This window comes from Phyllopteryx taeniolatus, chromosome 7 (genome assembly GCF_024500385.1).
Source record: "Phyllopteryx taeniolatus isolate TA_2022b chromosome 7, UOR_Ptae_1.2, whole genome shotgun sequence".
Taxonomy (NCBI): Eukaryota; Metazoa; Chordata; class Actinopteri; order Syngnathiformes; family Syngnathidae; genus Phyllopteryx; species Phyllopteryx taeniolatus.
In genome coordinates this window covers 4,942,630-4,961,606 of record NC_084508.1, presented here as the reverse complement: position 1 = coordinate 4,961,606, position 18,977 = coordinate 4,942,630, and the positions used below count along the sequence as shown (strand labels likewise).

The window sequence follows — 18,977 nt, the reverse complement described above, 5'->3', positions numbered from 1 at the left end:
GTTGAGTTTGACAACGACTGAAGTGGTTCAAGTCGAGCGTTTGCCGGCCGATGGCGGCGACGAGCTCCAGCGGGCGCGGCCCGTTGATAAACAGCGTGCGCCACTTTCATCCACCTTTTGGATCAATTGTATTTGTTTCATTTGGAGTAAGGGGCTAACTCATGTGGTACTTTTCCTGGGAAAGTAATCAGACTACAGTTGCTTCTTCAAACCAGCAATAGTTACTTTTGAGTCATCGACGTCTCTCACCAAGTGTTCATTTGCGGCTGGCGCTTCGACCAAAACGCAATCCAACTCTTCGTTAGCGCTGAACCCGTCACGCAGACCACTCATCCATCCATCCATTTTCTTTACCGCTTATCCTGTCGCGGGTACACCCTGAACCGGTCGCCAGCCAATCACAGGCAGACCACTCATTTCTCAACAAATAGAAGAAAGCGATTGGGAGGTGATTGTTTATTACGCAATGTACAGTGACGATGCACTACCATAAAAGCGCAATTTCACTGTCTGTTATTTTGTTTTTTTTTCCCACTTATCAATCATCCACAGCTTTGCTACTTAAACAGTTGCGTAATCTTGTCACCTTTTCGCATCAAAATTGCAACGGGGTGTGTGTGTGTGTCTGTGGCTAACTGATATTCCTGCCGAAAGTAACTAAAAAGTTACTTTTTTCCAAGTTACTTTTAAGCTCAACTAATCAGTAAAATAACTAAGTTACTTTTTCAAGGTAACTGGCAACACTGTCCGCCGCCAGACAGACCGAAGTCTTAAATGTCAATAAAAGTGGTGCCCCGTCCAACCACCAGGGGCACAACGGAAAGGAGTGACTACAACAAAAGAAACGAAGAAGAAAGTAGCCTTGACAGTGCTAACTGGAAAAAATCAAGAAGCATTACAAGCGTTTTTCTTGGAAACAAAACTCCACATAACGCCTGCCATGCTTAATTAAGTTCACGGCGTTATTTCCTACTATTGATGCAAGCCATCGATTTCCTTTTTAAATGATTTCAACCGATATATTTACGGCCGGAAGGCTAACCTGCCGACCGCAGATCGATCCAGTTGGATCGAAGGAATATAAATCGATACGTCGATGGAATTAACGGATGAATTGTTACACCGCTAACACACACAAACACTCAGACATAAAAACTGAAACACAAAAACATGTAGATACAAACAGACAAACAGAAACACTGCCACACATGCACAGACACATAAACTTACTGACACACACACACAAGCAGATGCACAACAACACAGACACATAAAATGGTCAACGTGCGAAAACATACAATAAGAAACAGACACACACAAAGATGCTCATCAACATCTGCCGTGTTTGTGGATGTCTTTGTATTTGATTAAACAATACACAAGCATTGTGTGTCCCATGTCAAAATCAATTGTGTTATGAAAACAGCATTAGCGACATTAGCTTGCTGCTAATTCTTCAAATCCCAACTCTAGGGTTACCACGTAGCAATGAAGCTAACACCGTTAGCTAGTATAGCAGGTGAGCTAGTTAGCATTAAGATCGTGTACTGATGGTTGACCCTAGCGCTTGTCACGCTAAGCTAAACGAAGCAATAATAACGACAACAACAAACAAGTTTGTGGAAGACAATAGCGTGTTTTGTCGTTTGTCAAAATGACTGATGGAGGTAGCCATGGAGACGTTGACACGCTAACGTAGCAAACGGCTAACAATCGTTCCACAACAGGCGTCAAGGCAAGTGTTGTGCAATCATAGCATGACAACGTGTGTGTGTTAATTCAGGCAGGAGCTTGAGGTGTGTGTGTGTTAGGACAAGAGCTCGAGCGTGACGCTTCCCCTGTGTTTCTTCAAGATGGTGACGGGCTGCTCGTGGGTAACGCCATCCAGACTCGGTCGCGGCGCTTCGGACACCCGTCCACCGCGGCCGCACCCTGCGCGAGTAGATGCGTTGATGGAAGGCAGTCTCAATACAGACGGCACACACGCGGGACGTTAGCATGTTAGCTTAGCATAGCTAGTCGGACCTTGTCGAAGACCGTCTCGACGTAGATGGGCAGATCTCCGTGTGCGCTACCGACTTCTCCGATGACGCCGAAGCCAAAACCCTCACTCGTCTTCTCCACCGTGATCGTCCGCCGACCGGCTCCTCTATGGGGGGGCGGGGGGGAAAAGTTCATTTTCAACTTCAGTTCATTGTTCCAAAAATGAACTCGTTCAGTACATCGTTCACAACTCAATTTTTTTGAACTAAGTTCCCCCGTCCAAAAACTAATTCATAGTTCTTTTTTCTCTCTCAATATGTTGCTGATGAGGCGGCCGACTGGTTAGCACAGGTTGCGGGTTGAATTCTGGCTTTCCTCCCACATCCCAAAAACATGCGTGCGAGGTTAATTGACGACTCTAAATTGCCCGTAGGTGCGAATGGTTCTTTGTTTCGATGTGCCCTGCGATTGGCTGGCGACCGGTTCGGGGCGTACCGGAAGATAGCCGGATGGGCGACCCGGGTGAGGAGAAGCGCGACAGAAACTGGATGGATGTTGCCGACGGGCTAGTCCCCTCCAAATGCTGGCATTTCCTTTCCCGATTGTTGCCAGCTGCGGCTTTCGCCCTACAATCTCAAAAACGTGCTGCTTGAATGCTGTTTTTGTTTTTTTTAAATGAGGAATTCCAAAATTGCGTAAGTGTACTCACTGAATGTGCGTGTGGCCAGCGTGTGCGTCGGCGGGAGGAGCCACAGTGGAGCTGCCGGACAAATTGTCCACCTGACTCGAGATGGCGGCCATGTTGGCGTCCGCTACCACCTGAAACGCACGCACGTGCGCACACAATAAGACATTTTGATGCATTAATGTTTGATGACATTTTGTGCATTAAGTCTGCGCGCGGTTACCTTGGTGATGTGCACAGTCTGCAGGTCAACAATGCCTGGAAGTAACGTAAGAACATGTTACCATGGCAACAACCAGCTCGCGAGCTCACACGCTAACAAACAAAAACACGGAACGACCTGCGTCGGCGTCGCCATCGTCTTGTGACGTCACGGCAGGAGTCACAACCTTTGAACTTTTTCCTCCAACGTCCTCGAGCTACACACACACGCACACGCACGCACACATTAATGATTTTCAGACTTTTTGAGGATTTTTTGGGGGACTTGAAATTCTTTTCTGATTCTTTTCTTTCACCACCACTTTTGACTCTTTTGTAATACTATTGACAGTTCTTTCTGACTCCGTTCAGACTGTTCCCTTTCTTTCCAACACTTCATTTCTTAATTTGTAAAATCTTATTTGACTTTTCGAAACGTTTTTGGACAATTTGTTCAGACTTTTTTATGGTTCTTCCTTACACCTTTGATTCTTTCTGAGTCACTTGTCAGACTTCATGTCGTCCACCTCTTTTCTAACTCTGCTTTTCTCTCTCTTGAATCTTTTTAAGACTTCAGACTGGTCTGACTCATATTTTTAGACTCTCTTCTGACTCTTATTTTCAGAGCCTTTTGACTATATTCAGAATTTGTTATGCCTTTTCCTGATGACTCCTTTGATTCTTCAGACTTTTCTTTTCTGAATCTTCACTTTTCAAACTCCTTCTCATGATTCCTGAGCCAGTTCTGACTCTTCTTTTCAGAGCCTTTTGACAATGTTCAGACCTTTCTTTTGTGTTTTCCTGACGACTCCTTTGAATCTTGAGGCTTCTCTCTGACTCCCTCTTCAGACTTGACCTTTCATCACTTTTCCTTTGCATCTTTTTTATGACTCCTAAGCTTGTTCTGACTCATTCATCCAGATTCCTTTCCAACTCTTCTTTTGCGCCGAGTCCAACAATGGCTGAAGTGATGTCCCACCGTCAGCGGAGACGGACGACGTGCGGCTGTCACCTTCAATATGGCGGCGACGGCTTGGTGGGAGGCGTGCGCGGTGTCTTCTCCGTTGACGGACAGGATCTGATCTCCTTGCATCCGACGAGCGTCCGGCTCGGCGGCGCCCCCTCTGACCACCTCGGAGATGAACGCGCCGCTGTCGCTCCTGTACGTGCACAAGAACGTACGCAAAATACATACACACATTGACACGTGCACACAAAAAAAACCCACAAAGACAGACACAAACAAAAACACACGCGCGTTTGTGAGACCGGTGTCGCACGACTCATGATTCTTTTTTTGCAGTCGGTTATAACGGGACAAAAATGGAGCGTAAGTGGATGAAGTGATGACATCACCGATCTTTCTGTCGCGGCAAAGGCGCGTGTCGAACGACAACCGAAGTTGTCGTAAGCATCCGGCTGCCGTCCGCGCGTTTATCGGACATAACGTTTGGGCGACCGAGGCGGGTCCCGCCGTCCGAGCTACGCTCGCTGCCGCCGGCTCGTTTTCGTAGTCTCGGCCCCGCGCGGACGCACGGAGACCGCTTTCGCCTCGGCGAGTCCGACGTCGCCTGTAAATCGGCCGATTGCAAGACGAGACGCCTAAAACACGGAATTGCGACGTGTAGTAGTAAAGTTGATCAAAATGTGAAACTGGAGATGATCCAATTTACTGAAATATACAAAGTATTCATTCAATGAAATACTCGTCTACGGGGACACGGTGTTTATGTCAAAGCCTAACAAGGCATCGACGTCCGACGTATCGTCGCCGGCTTCCTTTTAAGGAAGAACGTCCCTGACCGGTCGGAGCGTTCCGACATCCCGAGAACGCGAGTCCCGCAATCGCACGACGAACCCGTGAGCGTCCGGACATTTATTCACCCGCGTTGCCGACTGGTCCTAGCGTGAGGCGTCGCCACGGCAACGGACCTCTCCCCGACGACGTCGAGGCCGCCGGTCTCGGCCCGCGGCTCCGCGGCGAGGACGTCGAGCGAACGAGTCCGCTCCCGCGAACGGCTCGAGCCGGGCCGACCGCCGTCCCGCAGAACCTTCACCGACGCTTTGGGGCTCGGCCGCCTCAGCGCCGAGACGGCCTCCTCGTGAGACGCCCGCCGAAGGTCCACGCCGTCCACCTGCACGTCGTCGTCGTCATCATCTTCGAGTTGTGGCGTGCGTGCGTGCGTGCGTACCTCCAGAATTTGGTCGCCAGGCTGCAGGCGGCCGTCTTCGGCTGCCGCTCCTCCTTCGTGGACCTCAAGAATCACGATGCCCTGCTGAACACCCGCAAGCAAAAGAAGGTCAGGGAAGTCCCAGACCAAAATCAGGGAACATTGAAGGGGACGTACAATTCAAATCAAGTCCAAAAAAGGAAAGTCAAGGAAATTTAAGGGAAAGTGAAGTCAAGGCAAAGCGCAAAGCAAGATAAACAGAAGAATTCAAGCCAGGTAGAGTGAAAGCAAAAGTGAAGCAGAGGTGACGCCAAAAGTCAAAGCTACCAGCTGCGTGTCTCGCCCGCCGACCACGCTGAGGCCCAGTCCCCAACGACCTTTGCAGATCTCCAAGGTCGTCTCGTGACCGGGACGTACGGGGCACGCGGACGGATCCGACGAGGTCCTGCTTCCGGTTTGTTTCCACTGAAACCGACCACTGTAACCGCAACACGCCGTGCCGCTACCTCTGCCGACGTCGTCCCCGTCGCGTGAGGCGGACGACCCGCGTGACCGGCGGCTCTTTGATCCATCGACAATCATAAACAAACGATTGTCACTTTTGACAAAATGGCCGCGATGTCCTGCGCACACACACACGTGAGTGTTGCCGCGACGATGTCGTTACCTGCCGCTCCAACGAGTCCCCGGCCTCCTCCTCGTTCTTCATCTGGCGGTCGTCGGCGCTCTCCCGCTCCTAAGCGAGGTCACGTGACTTCATTTGCATCAGACAAAACACAAAACGTCAAGCACCCCAAAAGTATACAAAAGCGCCTGACCGTGTCTTCTTCTTCTTCTTCTTCTTGGGGCGGGCAGAGCGTGGCGCCGTCCGGGGGGCTCGGCCATTCCGCCGGAGAGGCGCACTGAGGGAAGACATGCGATGACGTCGATACGCGACGATATCGGCGATACATGTGACGATGTCGTCGATGCGCGTGATGACGCAGCGGCAGTGGCGGCTTTACCTCGGGGGGCGGGACCGCCATCTGCCGGACGCCGTCTCGGGTCCTGCGACGGAGGGTGACGTCATCAGCGCGAGGACGCTAAATCATAAAAAAGCCGCCCGTTACCTGAGCAGGATGAGTCTGACTTCGGAGGGGGAGCTCTTGATGATGGCCGAGGCCTTCTGGTGGCTCCGCCCATCAAGGACGTGATCGTTGACCTGTTGCAAAGAGATAGAACCATCAATCGTCGCCACGCCAATGACACAGCGCGCACGGTCTCACCTGGAGCAACCGGTCCCCGACGCGCAGCCGTCCACCGGCGGCGGCGGCGCCCCCCGGTCGCAGTCCCGCCACAAAGACCCCGAGAGAGGAGCGGTCTGGGTTTCCGGCCAGGCTGAGACCCAGACCGCCTCGCGCTTCCTTGTCCAGCTCCACGCGCAGCAGCTCCCCCTGCAGGTCGCCGTAGCGATCACGCCAACGCTCTGCACGCACGCGATTTTTACAAACCCGCAAAATTCTTGAATAAGCGCACACGAACGGCCGTAAAGGTTTTGCAACGATGGGCTGTAATTATTTTGCAGCTGAGGGAACTCGGGTGGGATTGCTCACAAAGCAGAAAACGGCTCATTTGCAGATCAATAATGGGAAAGACGGCCCACTCAACGTCACACACAAAACCCGACAACACATCGCCGCTCGCGGATTTTGTGCCAACGAAGCCGACATTTTCTTCTACGTCTCGCTTCTCAAGAATCTTCTTTTTTTCGTCCGCCGTTGTGGTTTTGTCCAACAATTGTGACCTTTGTCCAGGTTGGATGCGCGCCACGTGAGATGAAAGGGCGCGGGGTCGGACATGAAACAAATCAGGTAGCGAACATGCATCGGAACTGAGCTGCCAACCGTGAACGTAGCCTCAGTGTCTTCGCGGTTCACATTCGCTGACGAGCGCCGCTTTGACTTACGAGTTTAATTTCCCTCTGGAAACGCCATCAAAGACGAACTCGTGACAGCAAGTGCGCCAAAGGAGAAATGGCGCTCTCCCAAGTTCCGCCATCGCGACCCAAATCGAGATACAGTAACGCGGAAGGCCTAAGTGTTGATCAAAAACAAGACAGCTTTCTGAAAAGTATATTTCATATTGTAAGTCACGGTCACATTATGCACAGTTCGAACATTAACGCTGTGCAAAAGTATTGGCCCCCTTCTCAAATTCTTATATGCAGACGTAGAAATATCATTTAAAATGCTGCATAACATAAGATTACCTGGCCCTGTGTGAGAAAGTAATGGGCCCCCACAACCTAAGAACTGCTTGGGCCATCCTCAGCAGCAACTACTGAAATCAAGCGTTTTCTCCAACTGCCAATGAGTCTTTCACATCCCTGTTGAGATATTTTGGCCCACAATTCCTTGCAGAATTGCCTTTTTTTTTGGTTCGCATGAATCGGCTTCAAGTCCGGACTTTGACTCCACCGCTCCAAAACCTTCATTTTGTTTGTTTAAGCCATTCAGAAGTTGACTTGCTGGTGTGTTTTAGTTCGTTATCCTGCTGCAGAACCCGAGTGCGCTTCAGCTTAAGGTCACAAACTGATGTCTGAACAATCTCCTTCAGGATGTTCTGTGAAAGAGCAGAATTCATGGCTCCATCGATCACAAAAAGTTGTCCAGGTCCTGAAGGAGAAAAGCAGCCCAAGACCATCACCACGTTTGACTGTTGCTATGATGTTCTTTCTCTGAAAGGCTGTGCCCCATTTACGCCAGATGTAACGAGACGCACGCCTTCCAAAAAGCTCCACTTTCATCTCATCAGTCCATATAATATTCTCCCAAACATTCTGAGGTTTTTTTTTTTTTGCAAAAGTAAGACGGGCCTTTATGCCACTTTTGTCCAGTCTCTTCCTTTTTGTTGTCATTGAACTCTGACCTTAACTGAGGCAAGGGAGGCCTGCGGTTCTTTACAAGTTGTCCTTCTGGATGACTCATTGCTGCTTTCTTGGGGTAATCTTTGCTATTGTAACCCTTTCCAGACTGACAGATGTCAATTACCTCCTTTTTCGACTGTTTCTGAAATTTATTTGGATCGTGTCATTTGGTTGCAGCATTTTTAGATCTTTTGTCCGACTTGATTTTGTTTAAGGGATATCTTGATTGAACAGGTCTGGAGGTAATCAGGCTGAGTGAAAATTCACCCAAAATTGTGATTAGCCACAATGAATTCATTCATCTTTCAGAATCATCTTTATTTGCCGAGTATGTCCAAAAAAGGACACACGAGGAACAGACAGTCAACTGACAGAGAACACTTTGGAGACAGAAAGACATTGACAAAAAAAAACACTCACTGAGCAATAAAGGGCTAATAGTTATTTGGTAATGACGGTACAAATTATTATTATTATTTTATTTTTTTTGGACAATTGTCCGAGAGGATTTTGCACGCTCTTGTCTTAGTTCTGGCAGCATGCAAGTCCTCAAGGGTGCGTAGAGGGGTACCGACAATCCTTTCAGCAGTTTTGATTGTCCGTCGCAGTCGGAGTTTGTCCGTCTTTGTAGCAGCACCAAACCAGACTGTGATGGAAGAACGCAGGACCGATTGGATGGCCGCTGTGTGGAACTGCCTCAGCAGCTCCGGTGGCAGGCCGTGCTTCCTCAGAAGCCGCAGGAAGTACATCCTCTGCTGGGCCTTTTTGAGGACGGAGTTGATGTTGAACTCCCATTCAGGTAATGAGAGACCGTAATTCCCAGGAACTTGAAGGTCTCGACGGTTGACACAAGGCAGCTGTGGCGAAGGATGCCTCCTGAAGTCTCTACAGTCTTGAGCGGGTTGAGCTCCAGGTTGCGCCGGCCGCTCCGCTTCCTGTCGATATGCAGACTCGTCACAGTCTTCGATGAGACAGATGACTGTGGTGTCATCGGCAAATTTCATGAGTTTGACAGCCAGCTGCATTGAGGTGCAGTCGTTCGTGTAGAGAGAGAAGAGCAGCGGCGAGAGGACACATCCTTGGGGCGCACCGGTGCTGTTGGTGCGTGTAGATGAGGTGGTTTCCCCCAGCCTGAATGCTGTAAATCCACTGGCAGATGGCAGGCGAGACGCTGATCTGGAGAAGCTTGGAGGAAAGGAGTTCGGGGATGATGGTGTCAAACGCAGAGCTGAAGTCCACGAACAGGATCCTTGCGCCGTCGAGGTGTTCTTGGATGAAGTGCAGTCAACATGGGACTGCACTTCATCCAAGAACACTGAGCGGATTTGCGAAAGTTGGTGAAAGAAAGTCCGGAGTAGCCTCCTCCTCCTCCTGCTTCGCAAGTCTCCCCTTGTGTAAGTGAGTCACGTAATGTCTCCAAAGACGAACAAAAAAAACCCCACAAAAATAAAAACAATACCGGAGTTTCAGAAGTACTTCATTCAATACTATTTGAATGGCATTTGTGCTCCAAACAACGCGGAAGCTTTTGTCAGCGACTTCCTGGTACGCCGATGACTCAGCTACCGAAGTGGAGAAATCGGATGAAACGGCCTTGCGAGGCAAATTTCACTCGGAAACAAACAAACAAAAAAAAAACCTAAGCTGATGGAAGGAAGCCTTGATGAGCGTGGTTTTGTGCAAATTGTGCACTTTGCACTTCAAGCCTCCGGAAGCGTCAATGAGAACAAAACAACATCCCAGAAACCTTTTCAAGGGAACACCTGTATTCTTCTGGGGGAAGAAGGAGAGGAAAAAAAAAAAAAAAAAAAAAAAAAGGGGACGCTCCACAAACGACAATTGAACTTGAGGCCCGTTTCATTTCTACTGTTTTGTATTGAAATATAATTGTGCATTTTTCCAGAATGAACAATATTCCTGTTCGTGTCGATGATTTGATCAAGTCCAGTAGAACAGTCAAATCCATTAATAATAATAAAAAAGAATTTTGCTTTGTGGGACAAATTGTTATACAACTAAATTGAGTATCCTTCATTACAAAGCCTCTATTAATGAGATGAAATTTTTTTTTTTTTTAATGGAGGCGCTTCTCCTCACGCCCGCCACCCGCGGCTCAGAAAATGGATGGATGGATGTTTTAATGGAGTCCCACACTGACTTAAAGGTAATTGAAAAGCGGAGTTGATCAATTTAAGCAGTGTTTCTTACGCATACCAGTAGAGGGAGCCCCCGTAACACAAGTGTATTTGGGGTTGGTACCCCCCCCCCCCCCCAAAAAAAAAAAAGAAATCCACAAGTCGGTGAAGCCGCAGGTGACGAGCAGCGAGTTTGCGAAGGTCCGCTAAAAGCGCACAAGAAGATGAAAGGAATAAACGCATGCTCGTCTTCAAACTTCACACCGCATTTCAATCATTCATTCCCACTGGCCACGCCCACCACGCAGGCCACGCCCCATCCAGATATCACCGCACCTAGCTCACTGATAAGCTGCGTCCATCGACCAACCAGCAGAGGTCAAGCCCTCACAAGCCCCGCCCCCAAACAAACAAACAACCAAGGCAGCCAAAGGAGGGAGAAAAACAAACGGAAGACGTCGAAAACATTATAGAAGCACGTGATTGGTCCACTTTCTAAAGGGGGTGTGGTCAAACGAGGCCTGCAAAGACAAAAAAAAAAAAAACGCACTTAACGCTGGGCTGGCTGAAAAAGAAGACAGCGCTCAGAAAACCAAGTCCCAAAAATTCTCCTTTGGGGCCAAGTATTTTCTCTGTCTGATTTTTATTCCCAAAAAAACTGTGAAAAAATATTAAAAGAAAAATGATTTATTTGAGTGAGTCATTGGTTAATGAAATATAATTCAATGAATCATAAATAATCATACTATGAGGATGAGTTGTGGCATTATTATATTAATAATGTGACATTTTGCATGTCCGTTTCATTTTTTATTTTCTGAATTCATTCATCCGATGAAGTAATTGGTTAATTGATTTACTCTAAAAATATTCGTAAAATTTCACATACACAATTAACATTTTGTATTCATTTTATTTAAAAACTGGTCGATTATTCATCATTAAATTAATTATGAATAACCGGAGCATGAACTATTTATTAAAATAAACTGGTTTACACACGTGCATTCATTTGTGTCATTAAATAATTGATGAATTGTTTGATGGTAAATAATAGATTAAAGTAATAAAATATAAAGTACTTTAAAGAGTATTTTATTTATTTAATAATAAATAATAATCAAATTAATTATACAAATGACACTTTTAAAATGAGCATGAAATGTGATTTAGTAATGAAAACAAAGCGTTTGACATATTTTGCAAATTGACGGACCTCGGGCCTGCGTCGGCTCCTGCTCCGATTGGCCGGGAGGCCTGTAAGGGGGCGGGGCTGCTCTCGGCATCTGCGCGGACACAAAAAAGACGACAGCGAAAACTTCAAACTTGACTTTTGTCTCACGAGCGGAGAGGCATCACTGACGAAACTCCCGCAAATAAAGAAATACAATTCTCACCAGAGACGCCAGAACGAGCGCGTTCTCAATTACGTTCGTTTCGCGTTCGCCCAAAACATGAACGGGTGCATGGACTTTGGTTCAGTGTTGGTATGTGTGCGCGCGTACGTACTCGTGGGTTAGCAGACAGACTCTGGACAACGAAGATGACCGGACTCTCAGCGGATTTGATGGCGGTGACCGCTTCTTCGTGACTGGCAGCTCGTAGGTCCACGCCTGACACCTGTCAGTACGCACACGCACACACCTTACATTAACATTGCTTGATGCCAATTGAAGATTTATAAAGACAAATCGTGTTATAGTTCAGCACACAGAAGAAATAATTCAGGTGTTATACTGCACTAAATGGTTGCAGTATTACAAAAATCACAAAAAGCAGGTATTAGACCAAGCCCATCAGGAAAACCGTCAATTGTCCAGGAAGTAGCCTGGCCCTCTGCGAGTCAGATCAGTCACGAGCGGCAACGTGTCGGCTGTCCGAGAAGTAGACTGGGCCGCAGTCGAATGAGGGTTACTCGGCGGTATCGGACTGTGCAGCGTGGCCAATGTCCGGGAAGTAAACCGGGCCTAAAAGAATGATGTCAGTCGGTGGTCATGGCTTGCCAAATGTCCAGGAAGTAGACTACGCCTCAGATGAATGTCGTCTGATCCAGATATATTAGATGGTGCCTAGATGTCTTGTCTGGGAAGTAGCCTGGGCCACGAGGTGGGAGCAACGCGTCAGATTATAATGGCAGCTGGCGGCTACCAGCGTTGTGAAAGTTCAATTTGGAAGTTTCAGCTCCTCGTTCCAAAAATGAACTCGTTCAGTTCATAGTTCTTTTTTTCTCTCTCGATATGTTGCTGATGGGCTATCATTTCACTTCCCCATTGTCGCCAGCCATTCAGTCCACACTAGTAGCTAGCTGCGGCTTTCACCCTACAATCGCAAACACGTGAGAAAAAACTTGCTTGAATGGCGTTTTTTAAAAAGTTGAATTAAAACAAAAACAGGACTTTTGTCCACAATGTGCAAACAAAAACACACAACACAGTATGATAACTTTGCATTCCTTGCAGCTCTGGCTGACTATATTACCAAAATGTATCTAGCCTTGTATTACAAAACAAAATTACAAAATTATCACAGTGTGAACGTACAGCATTCTGATATAAATAATACATTTCCAAGTAATCCACTTTTTTTCCCACAATTGTGTAGTGTTTTCCAAAAGAACACATTCACTCCCATTTACATAGTGTCTCTGAACGCACCTCGCACACTCACACAGCGGCCACACCAAATAAGCGTCCGTCCGCCGACGTACGAAGGCTCGTATTAAGTGTGCCCGGACGGGTTTTGTCCTGAGAGTCCCGACCAAAACCTGAGCCTCTTGAATGAAAATGAACTTTCGTTCCAAAATCGTTCACAGACGCCAGAACAAGCTCGTTCTCAATGGCGTTCATCGGGCAGAAATGAACGAAGTTCGATTCCCGGTCGCCCAAAATAGGAACGAGTTCATGAACTTCGGTTCATCGAGCTCGTTCGGTACAACACTGGCGGCGGGAGAATGTCAGATGTCCAAGGAGGAGGAAGAAGAGGAAGGAAAAGAATCAGAAAAATAAAAAGAAGCAAAGGGAAAATCAAGAAAAATAAAATGGAGGGAAAGAAAAAGTGGTAGCAGTAGCCTGAGTGGGTCAAGTCGGTGGCAGGCGAGCAACGTGTCAGTTTGTTATCCGGGAAGTAGTCCGCTCCCGAGCGGCGAAGCGCGAGTCGGGCGCCCAGGAAGTAGCCGGGTCCGGGCGGGCCTACCTGGAGGATCTTGTCTCCGGTCTTGAGGGCCCGCGTCCTGGCCGCGGGACCTCCGTCCGCCACCTGCTTGATGAAGATCCCCTTCAGCTCTTCCCCGTTCCTCAGACGCTTGATGACGTGATGGCCGCCCACGATGCTCAGACCCAGAGACTGACCCTCCTCGGGCCGCACCTCCACCCTGCGCACGCAAGCACACGCGTACGTACGCCCTTCTGTGTCCCACAAACGTCGTCCTTGTGCAAATGTCAACGAAGAGGGTGGACGCTGACCTGCGGGGGGGTCCCCAGTGACTGAAGGGAGGAGTTTCCTCACCCTCACCGTCCTCACGCTCAGGAAGCTCCCTACACGCGCACACACACACACACACACACACACACACACACACACACACATCAGACGCCTCGACGCAACAAACAGCACACTGGCTGATTTGATGTTGTTGAAACTTAAGAGGAGCAATCGAGGATTTCTCCAAAAGGCGACTGAGTTGCATGTATGATGTGCAAGTACATACACACGCTGACAACATGACGCGTCAATCAGAGCGCGTGTGCCGGTGCGACTCACCAGTGCCCCCTTCTGGCGGCGGAGAATCCTCCTCGACTCCGCCTCCTCCGTTTCTCCGTGTCAATCGACCTGATGGACCTGCACGACAACAACAACAACTTCCTGTCCCAGACTCCACTTCCTGGCTCTTGAGGCCAAGCAACTCGACACTGCGCGATGCGACCGACAGATGGCGACAAAGACAACACCGAGGAGGAAGAGGAAGACTCACTGCGTGTCCGTCAGGCTGACTTCGGAGTCCGCCTCGATGTCCCCACATTCACCTGCACGCACATACGCGTTTTAGATTGTGTTTGGCCTCGGTCAAATCAAAGCCCAAAGTATATTGCAATGCTGAAAGTGAAAGAAAGGTCAAGGGTGTCACCGGGGAGCGGGCCTGCGTCTCCTGGGCCGGTCTGAAAGGGAAACAGGAAGTGGCTTATTTCAAGACCAGCCGGACCAGCTTACAAGCAATCGTTTGTTTTCATTCATTCATCCATTTTCCATAGCGCTTTTTCCTCACGCGGGGCGCGGGCATGCTGGAGCCAATCCCAGCTGCCTCCGGGCGACACCCTCAACTGCTCGCCAGCCATGCGGATTATTTTTGTGTTGTTTTTTTTTTTTTCCTTCAAAATATCTGCTCTTACTTTGGGAAACAATCATCAACATGTTTTTCCCGCGGAGCGATCATCAGCAATTTATGTTTATGCATTTTCTGCGCTCTCAATTTGAAAGAATTTGCTCTTTTTCAATCAAGAGATGGAAATGAAAAAAATGTTTTTGTCCGATTCATGGAAAAATGAATGGATGCATGACATGAATGGCGATTTGCAGCCGGCAGGAAGTTTGAATGTTGTGGGAACTTTGCGGAATTGTGCGACTCGCCTCCCGGACGGCTGCGAGTCCCGGCGAGGACGCCGGCTTGGCTTTCTCCGCCTGCTCGTTTTCGTCGTCCACCGCCATCTCCCTGCCCTCCTCTTCGTCTTGCCACGCAGGGTCAGGGTTGAAAGAAGTTTGCGCGTACGGCGGCAGGCCGGCGTCCAGGATGAGCTCCTCCTCCTCCTCCTCCTCCAGTCGCCCTTGGCCAAGGTCGTAGGCAGAACCCTGCGAGGAGGTCACACTTGAAGGCGGCCGGCCAGCACGTAAAAGCAAGCCAAAAGAGCGCGCTCAGCACTCGCTGTGCCGGTCGTTACGGCGCGCACATTAACGACAACACTTAGGCTAATTTCCCTGCGCGCACTTTAATGGGGCACCTCACGCCGGCAACACTTAAAGAGGCGGCGCGGCGCGGATGGCGCGCCGCCACCCGTCGAGCGGAAAGCGCGACGACGCCGATCGTTCGCCGCCTCAATTCTTTAGGTCAGGGGTCAGCAACCTTTGGAAAGGGACAGCTACTTCGTGCGAAGGGCTACCGGTTGGATATGCACTTGGGAAATAACACATTTGCGCAAATGACCTTGAATCATTTATGACTATTGTTATAAACAATGAATGATATTCATTTACGTGAAGGCACTGATCATACTGTTTTCTCACAATATCAATATGGAACACTCAATTTCTATAAATATCTGCCAATGTTTACGTTTTCAAATGTCGACAATATTCCCCGAAAATCACAATGTCGCCTTTTTAGGGTGCTTGTTTTGCTTTCCGGTCGGCCACCTTCCGTCCCACCAGTCACGATTCGCCGCGTCGTGACTGGTGGGCTTTCTGAAGCCGTCCCATATTTAAGATCGTCGGCCGCCGCCCGTTCGGGATCCTCAAATTAACCCACCTCGGACCACGCCATCGTCTTCTTCGGGTCATTTTACAAGACTGAGGATCGTCTGGCGTTTGACGCGCTCGGTCGGGGAAGGCGAAATCGATTGTCGTACGTTCGTCGAGCCGCACGTGCGAGGGAAACTAACAGGAAGTAACGCCACACAACTACTTCCCGCGGTGACATAATGCTGCGGTAGTCGCGGAGCGTCCGCGACGGCCCCCCCGACGCCGATGTCGTCGAGCTGATGGAGCACTTTGCCGCGTCCCGACATCTCGCTGACTCAGCGACTCGCTCGCGCCGCGCCAGGACGAGGAGGAGGAGGAAGGAGGGATAAAGAGGAGGATGAAAAAAGAGGAGGGAGGTTGACAGAAGGTGAAAGACGCGGAGACAGGCGGGGAGGATTTATATATTTCATTTATTGAACCTTCATCCATGCGACGCCCACCTGCACACGCACGCCCAGAGGACGGCGAGAAAGAAAAGTCAATTATTCAGGAAAGAAAAGAAAGAAATGCGGAAAGGAGGGGAAAAAGGAAGAAGAACGAGGATTAAAAAAAAAAGATAGAAGGAATAAAGATTCAAACAGAAGGAAGAAAGATACAAAGAGCAAAAGAAGACGTTTTTTAAAAAGGATGAAAGAAAGAAAGAAAGAACGACCGGTCAAAAGAGTGGTGGAAAAGACAAAAATGAATGATCCATCAATCCATCATGACTATGATGATGGCGAGGAAGAGGAGGAAGATGAAGGCTAGACAGATGAAGAGAGGGAGGGATGAAGGAGGAGAACCAAGAGATGGAAGGAGGAAAGAGAAGGCGAGAGGATACTGGAGGAAGAGCAGGGGGATGACGAGAAAGGGATGAAGAAGAGGAAGGATGGAGAGAAGTTGAAGAACAGAAAGTGGAAGGCGATGAGAGGATGAAGACTTTTTGTTGTGGGCGAGAGTCCGCCCCGCCTCACCGCGAGCGGTTTGCGTACGCCGAGCCGCACGGCGCCGGGCGGCGCCCCCTTCAGGACGTCGACGGCCCGCCGCAGGCCCACGCGCTCCAGCCGGACGCCGTTGACCGAAACCAGCCGGTCGCCGGGCAGCAGCGCGCCGCAGCGCTCGGCCGCGCCGCGCGCCACCAGCGAGCGGATCACCATCGCGCAGCCCGACGGGTCCAGCGGGTCCTGGAACGAGACGGAACGTCGTTATCGCCGTGGCGGTGGGGACTTTTCCCACTGTGGACATGGATCGTTCCTCAAATGTCCTGTAATGTAAAAATCCCTTTGCGCCGATTCGGGGAATCGGGAGCGAGTCAATGATTTGCCTTCCGAATCATTCATCGCTCCGTCGGCCGTTTTATTCAAGAACTGAATACAACCACACACTACAAAAGAATTGCTTGCAACTTTTTTCCCGTGGCCTCACACACACACACACGCACAATACAGGACAACATTAGTTCATTGGCTTTTTCAGTGGCATTCCAAATTTGAAGATTAGGGTGGAAACGAGTTGAAACCTGAAGTTGCCAAACACTGGTCTAATCTGAAAAACTTTTTCAGTTGCTAACATGAGCTGGTTTAATATATTTGATGAGTCACTTGATGAAGTTAGCAAACCTTTAGGAACATGTTGCTTCAATAGCGTGTCGAGCGATTTTTGGTTTTCTTCTCAGCATGAGCACTTTGCAAGTTAATAAAAGTGGCAACATATTCTGTGGGCATTATTCCTCAAAGTGGGTATCATAAATAATTTGACTTTCTACCCGAGTACATAAAGTCTGTACTTTTTTTTTTTTTTTTTTTTTTATACACTACTTTTCTTCAAGTAGTACTTTTCAGTAGCGCTCGTGTTGTCTCGCGGGCGGTCGGAAGTTCACAGCCACGTAAAAGTTGGAGGCAGGAAGTGACGCGGGCGTCAAACTTTTGGGAAGGTCGAAGGGCCGAAGCGGAGTTGAAGGCGAGGACGGACGGCAGACAAAAAGCGCGGGGGGGGGGGGGGGGGGGCGCCCACACGCACGCTCTCTCCCGGAGTGCGCGTGCGCCGCGGCGCTCCCCGGTGGCGTAGCCGGGGCAACGCAGCCCGGGCTCAGCCTGGCTCGCCGTGCCAACTTTCGTATTTTTAGAGTCGGCGAGATGGCTACAGGTGATGACGCTCCGCCTACTGGAGCTCCTTTTCATTTTGGGAACGCCAACTTTCCGCGAGACCTTTAGCATGGCAAACTATTGCAACGTTGCCGTTCCCTTACTTCTTTGGACCTCAACCACACTTATTCTTAGACCTTCTCTACTACACACAGCGAGCATGGAGCGCGCGTCTACTTCACATATATATAACACGCATCCAGAAATGAAGTACACGTGTGCAACATACATCTTATGACACGCGTGGTATCCACATCTACTGCACGAACATTCGTAACACGAGCTCAAACAATGTCCAAGCATCAACCTGTGTAAAAACAAATATAACTAAATATGAGGAGGAAGTAGTTTCAATATGAATATATATATTGCTACTTTTTGTATTAATGTATATAAGAATACGTTTCAGTTTAAATATCTGACTTATTGTTATATTACTATCGTATTATATTGATGATTATATAAAGTAATAGTTATACAGGATCATAAGGAAGTAGGGGTAAGGGTAAGAGTAGATAAGTTTTCACTTCTTGCTCCTTTTCAAAAATGTACACGTTAACTTTGATTTGATTTGATTTGATTATTATTATTTGTTATCACTCTCACTCGTTCGAAGTAAAGAATTCATTCAAACGACTATTGTCCACATATGTAACCTAAACGGAGCACACAGCGACTGCACGGGTGTCTAACACAATTGTGCGTCCATTTTCCGTATCGCGTATGGAAGGAAGGAAGATTCTCATGTCTCGAGATTGGGAAGCCCGCCCACCCCCATACCCCCGGGCGGGTGTTCCATGAAGACCACCCGGGACTTCACCTGGAGTTCGCTCCACCCCCTCAGCTTGGGGAAGGAGGGTGGAAGGGGGATGAGGTCTTGGAGGTGAAACTGAGCCTAAAGACAAAGAGCTAAGAATGCGCAAGGAGGTGGGACGGACGGATGGATCGGGGGGGGGGGGGGGGTACATCGATTGTGGGTGGAAAGTGAGAGAGGAGCGGCCATATTGTAGCGAGTTACCTGGTAGTCTAGGATGCTGAAGCCCAGGCCTTCGCCAGGCTCCTTGTGGAGCTCCAACACGTCCACCTCAGAAGACCACAGAGCAAGCTCGCCACCTTCTTCCTCTTCGCTGCCGCCATCCTGCTCCACCTCCTCAAACGCGGCCGATGTCGCATCACACATTCCATCTTTCCAAATGTCCACCTGTTAATCAGACGCAACCGTTCTCACATTGGGACAGAAGGGGAACATGAAACATTGGTTCGGTT

General features: G+C 49.0%; 1 protein-coding gene across 1 annotated transcript in view; it reads right to left on the bottom strand.

Annotated features, from left to right (window-relative positions):
* Positions 1–1,342: 1,342 nt before the first annotated feature.
* The window catches only part of patj (PATJ crumbs cell polarity complex component), a 37,101-nt gene continuing 19,466 nt past the window's right edge, over positions 1,343–18,977 (bottom strand). Inside the window, 24 exon segments of the mRNA XM_061780432.1 lie at positions 1,343–1,893; positions 1,896–1,932; positions 2,026–2,149; positions 2,693–2,802; positions 2,892–2,926; positions 3,009–3,087; positions 3,882–4,029; positions 4,754–5,004; positions 5,062–5,145; positions 5,368–5,601; positions 5,708–5,776; positions 5,859–6,087; positions 6,150–6,241; positions 6,306–6,505; positions 11,297–11,366; positions 11,590–11,700; positions 13,273–13,450; positions 13,542–13,613; positions 13,840–14,053; positions 14,055–14,102; positions 14,204–14,234; positions 14,704–14,922; positions 16,542–16,751; positions 18,730–18,912. Of these exon segments, the coding sequence (XP_061636416.1) occupies positions 1,808–1,893; positions 1,896–1,932; positions 2,026–2,149; positions 2,693–2,802; positions 2,892–2,926; positions 3,009–3,087; positions 3,882–4,029; positions 4,754–5,004; positions 5,062–5,145; positions 5,368–5,601; positions 5,708–5,776; positions 5,859–6,087; positions 6,150–6,241; positions 6,306–6,505; positions 11,297–11,366; positions 11,590–11,700; positions 13,273–13,450; positions 13,542–13,613; positions 13,840–14,053; positions 14,055–14,102; positions 14,204–14,234; positions 14,704–14,922; positions 16,542–16,751; positions 18,730–18,912 (3,114 nt within the window). The 3' untranslated portion in view covers positions 1,343–1,807.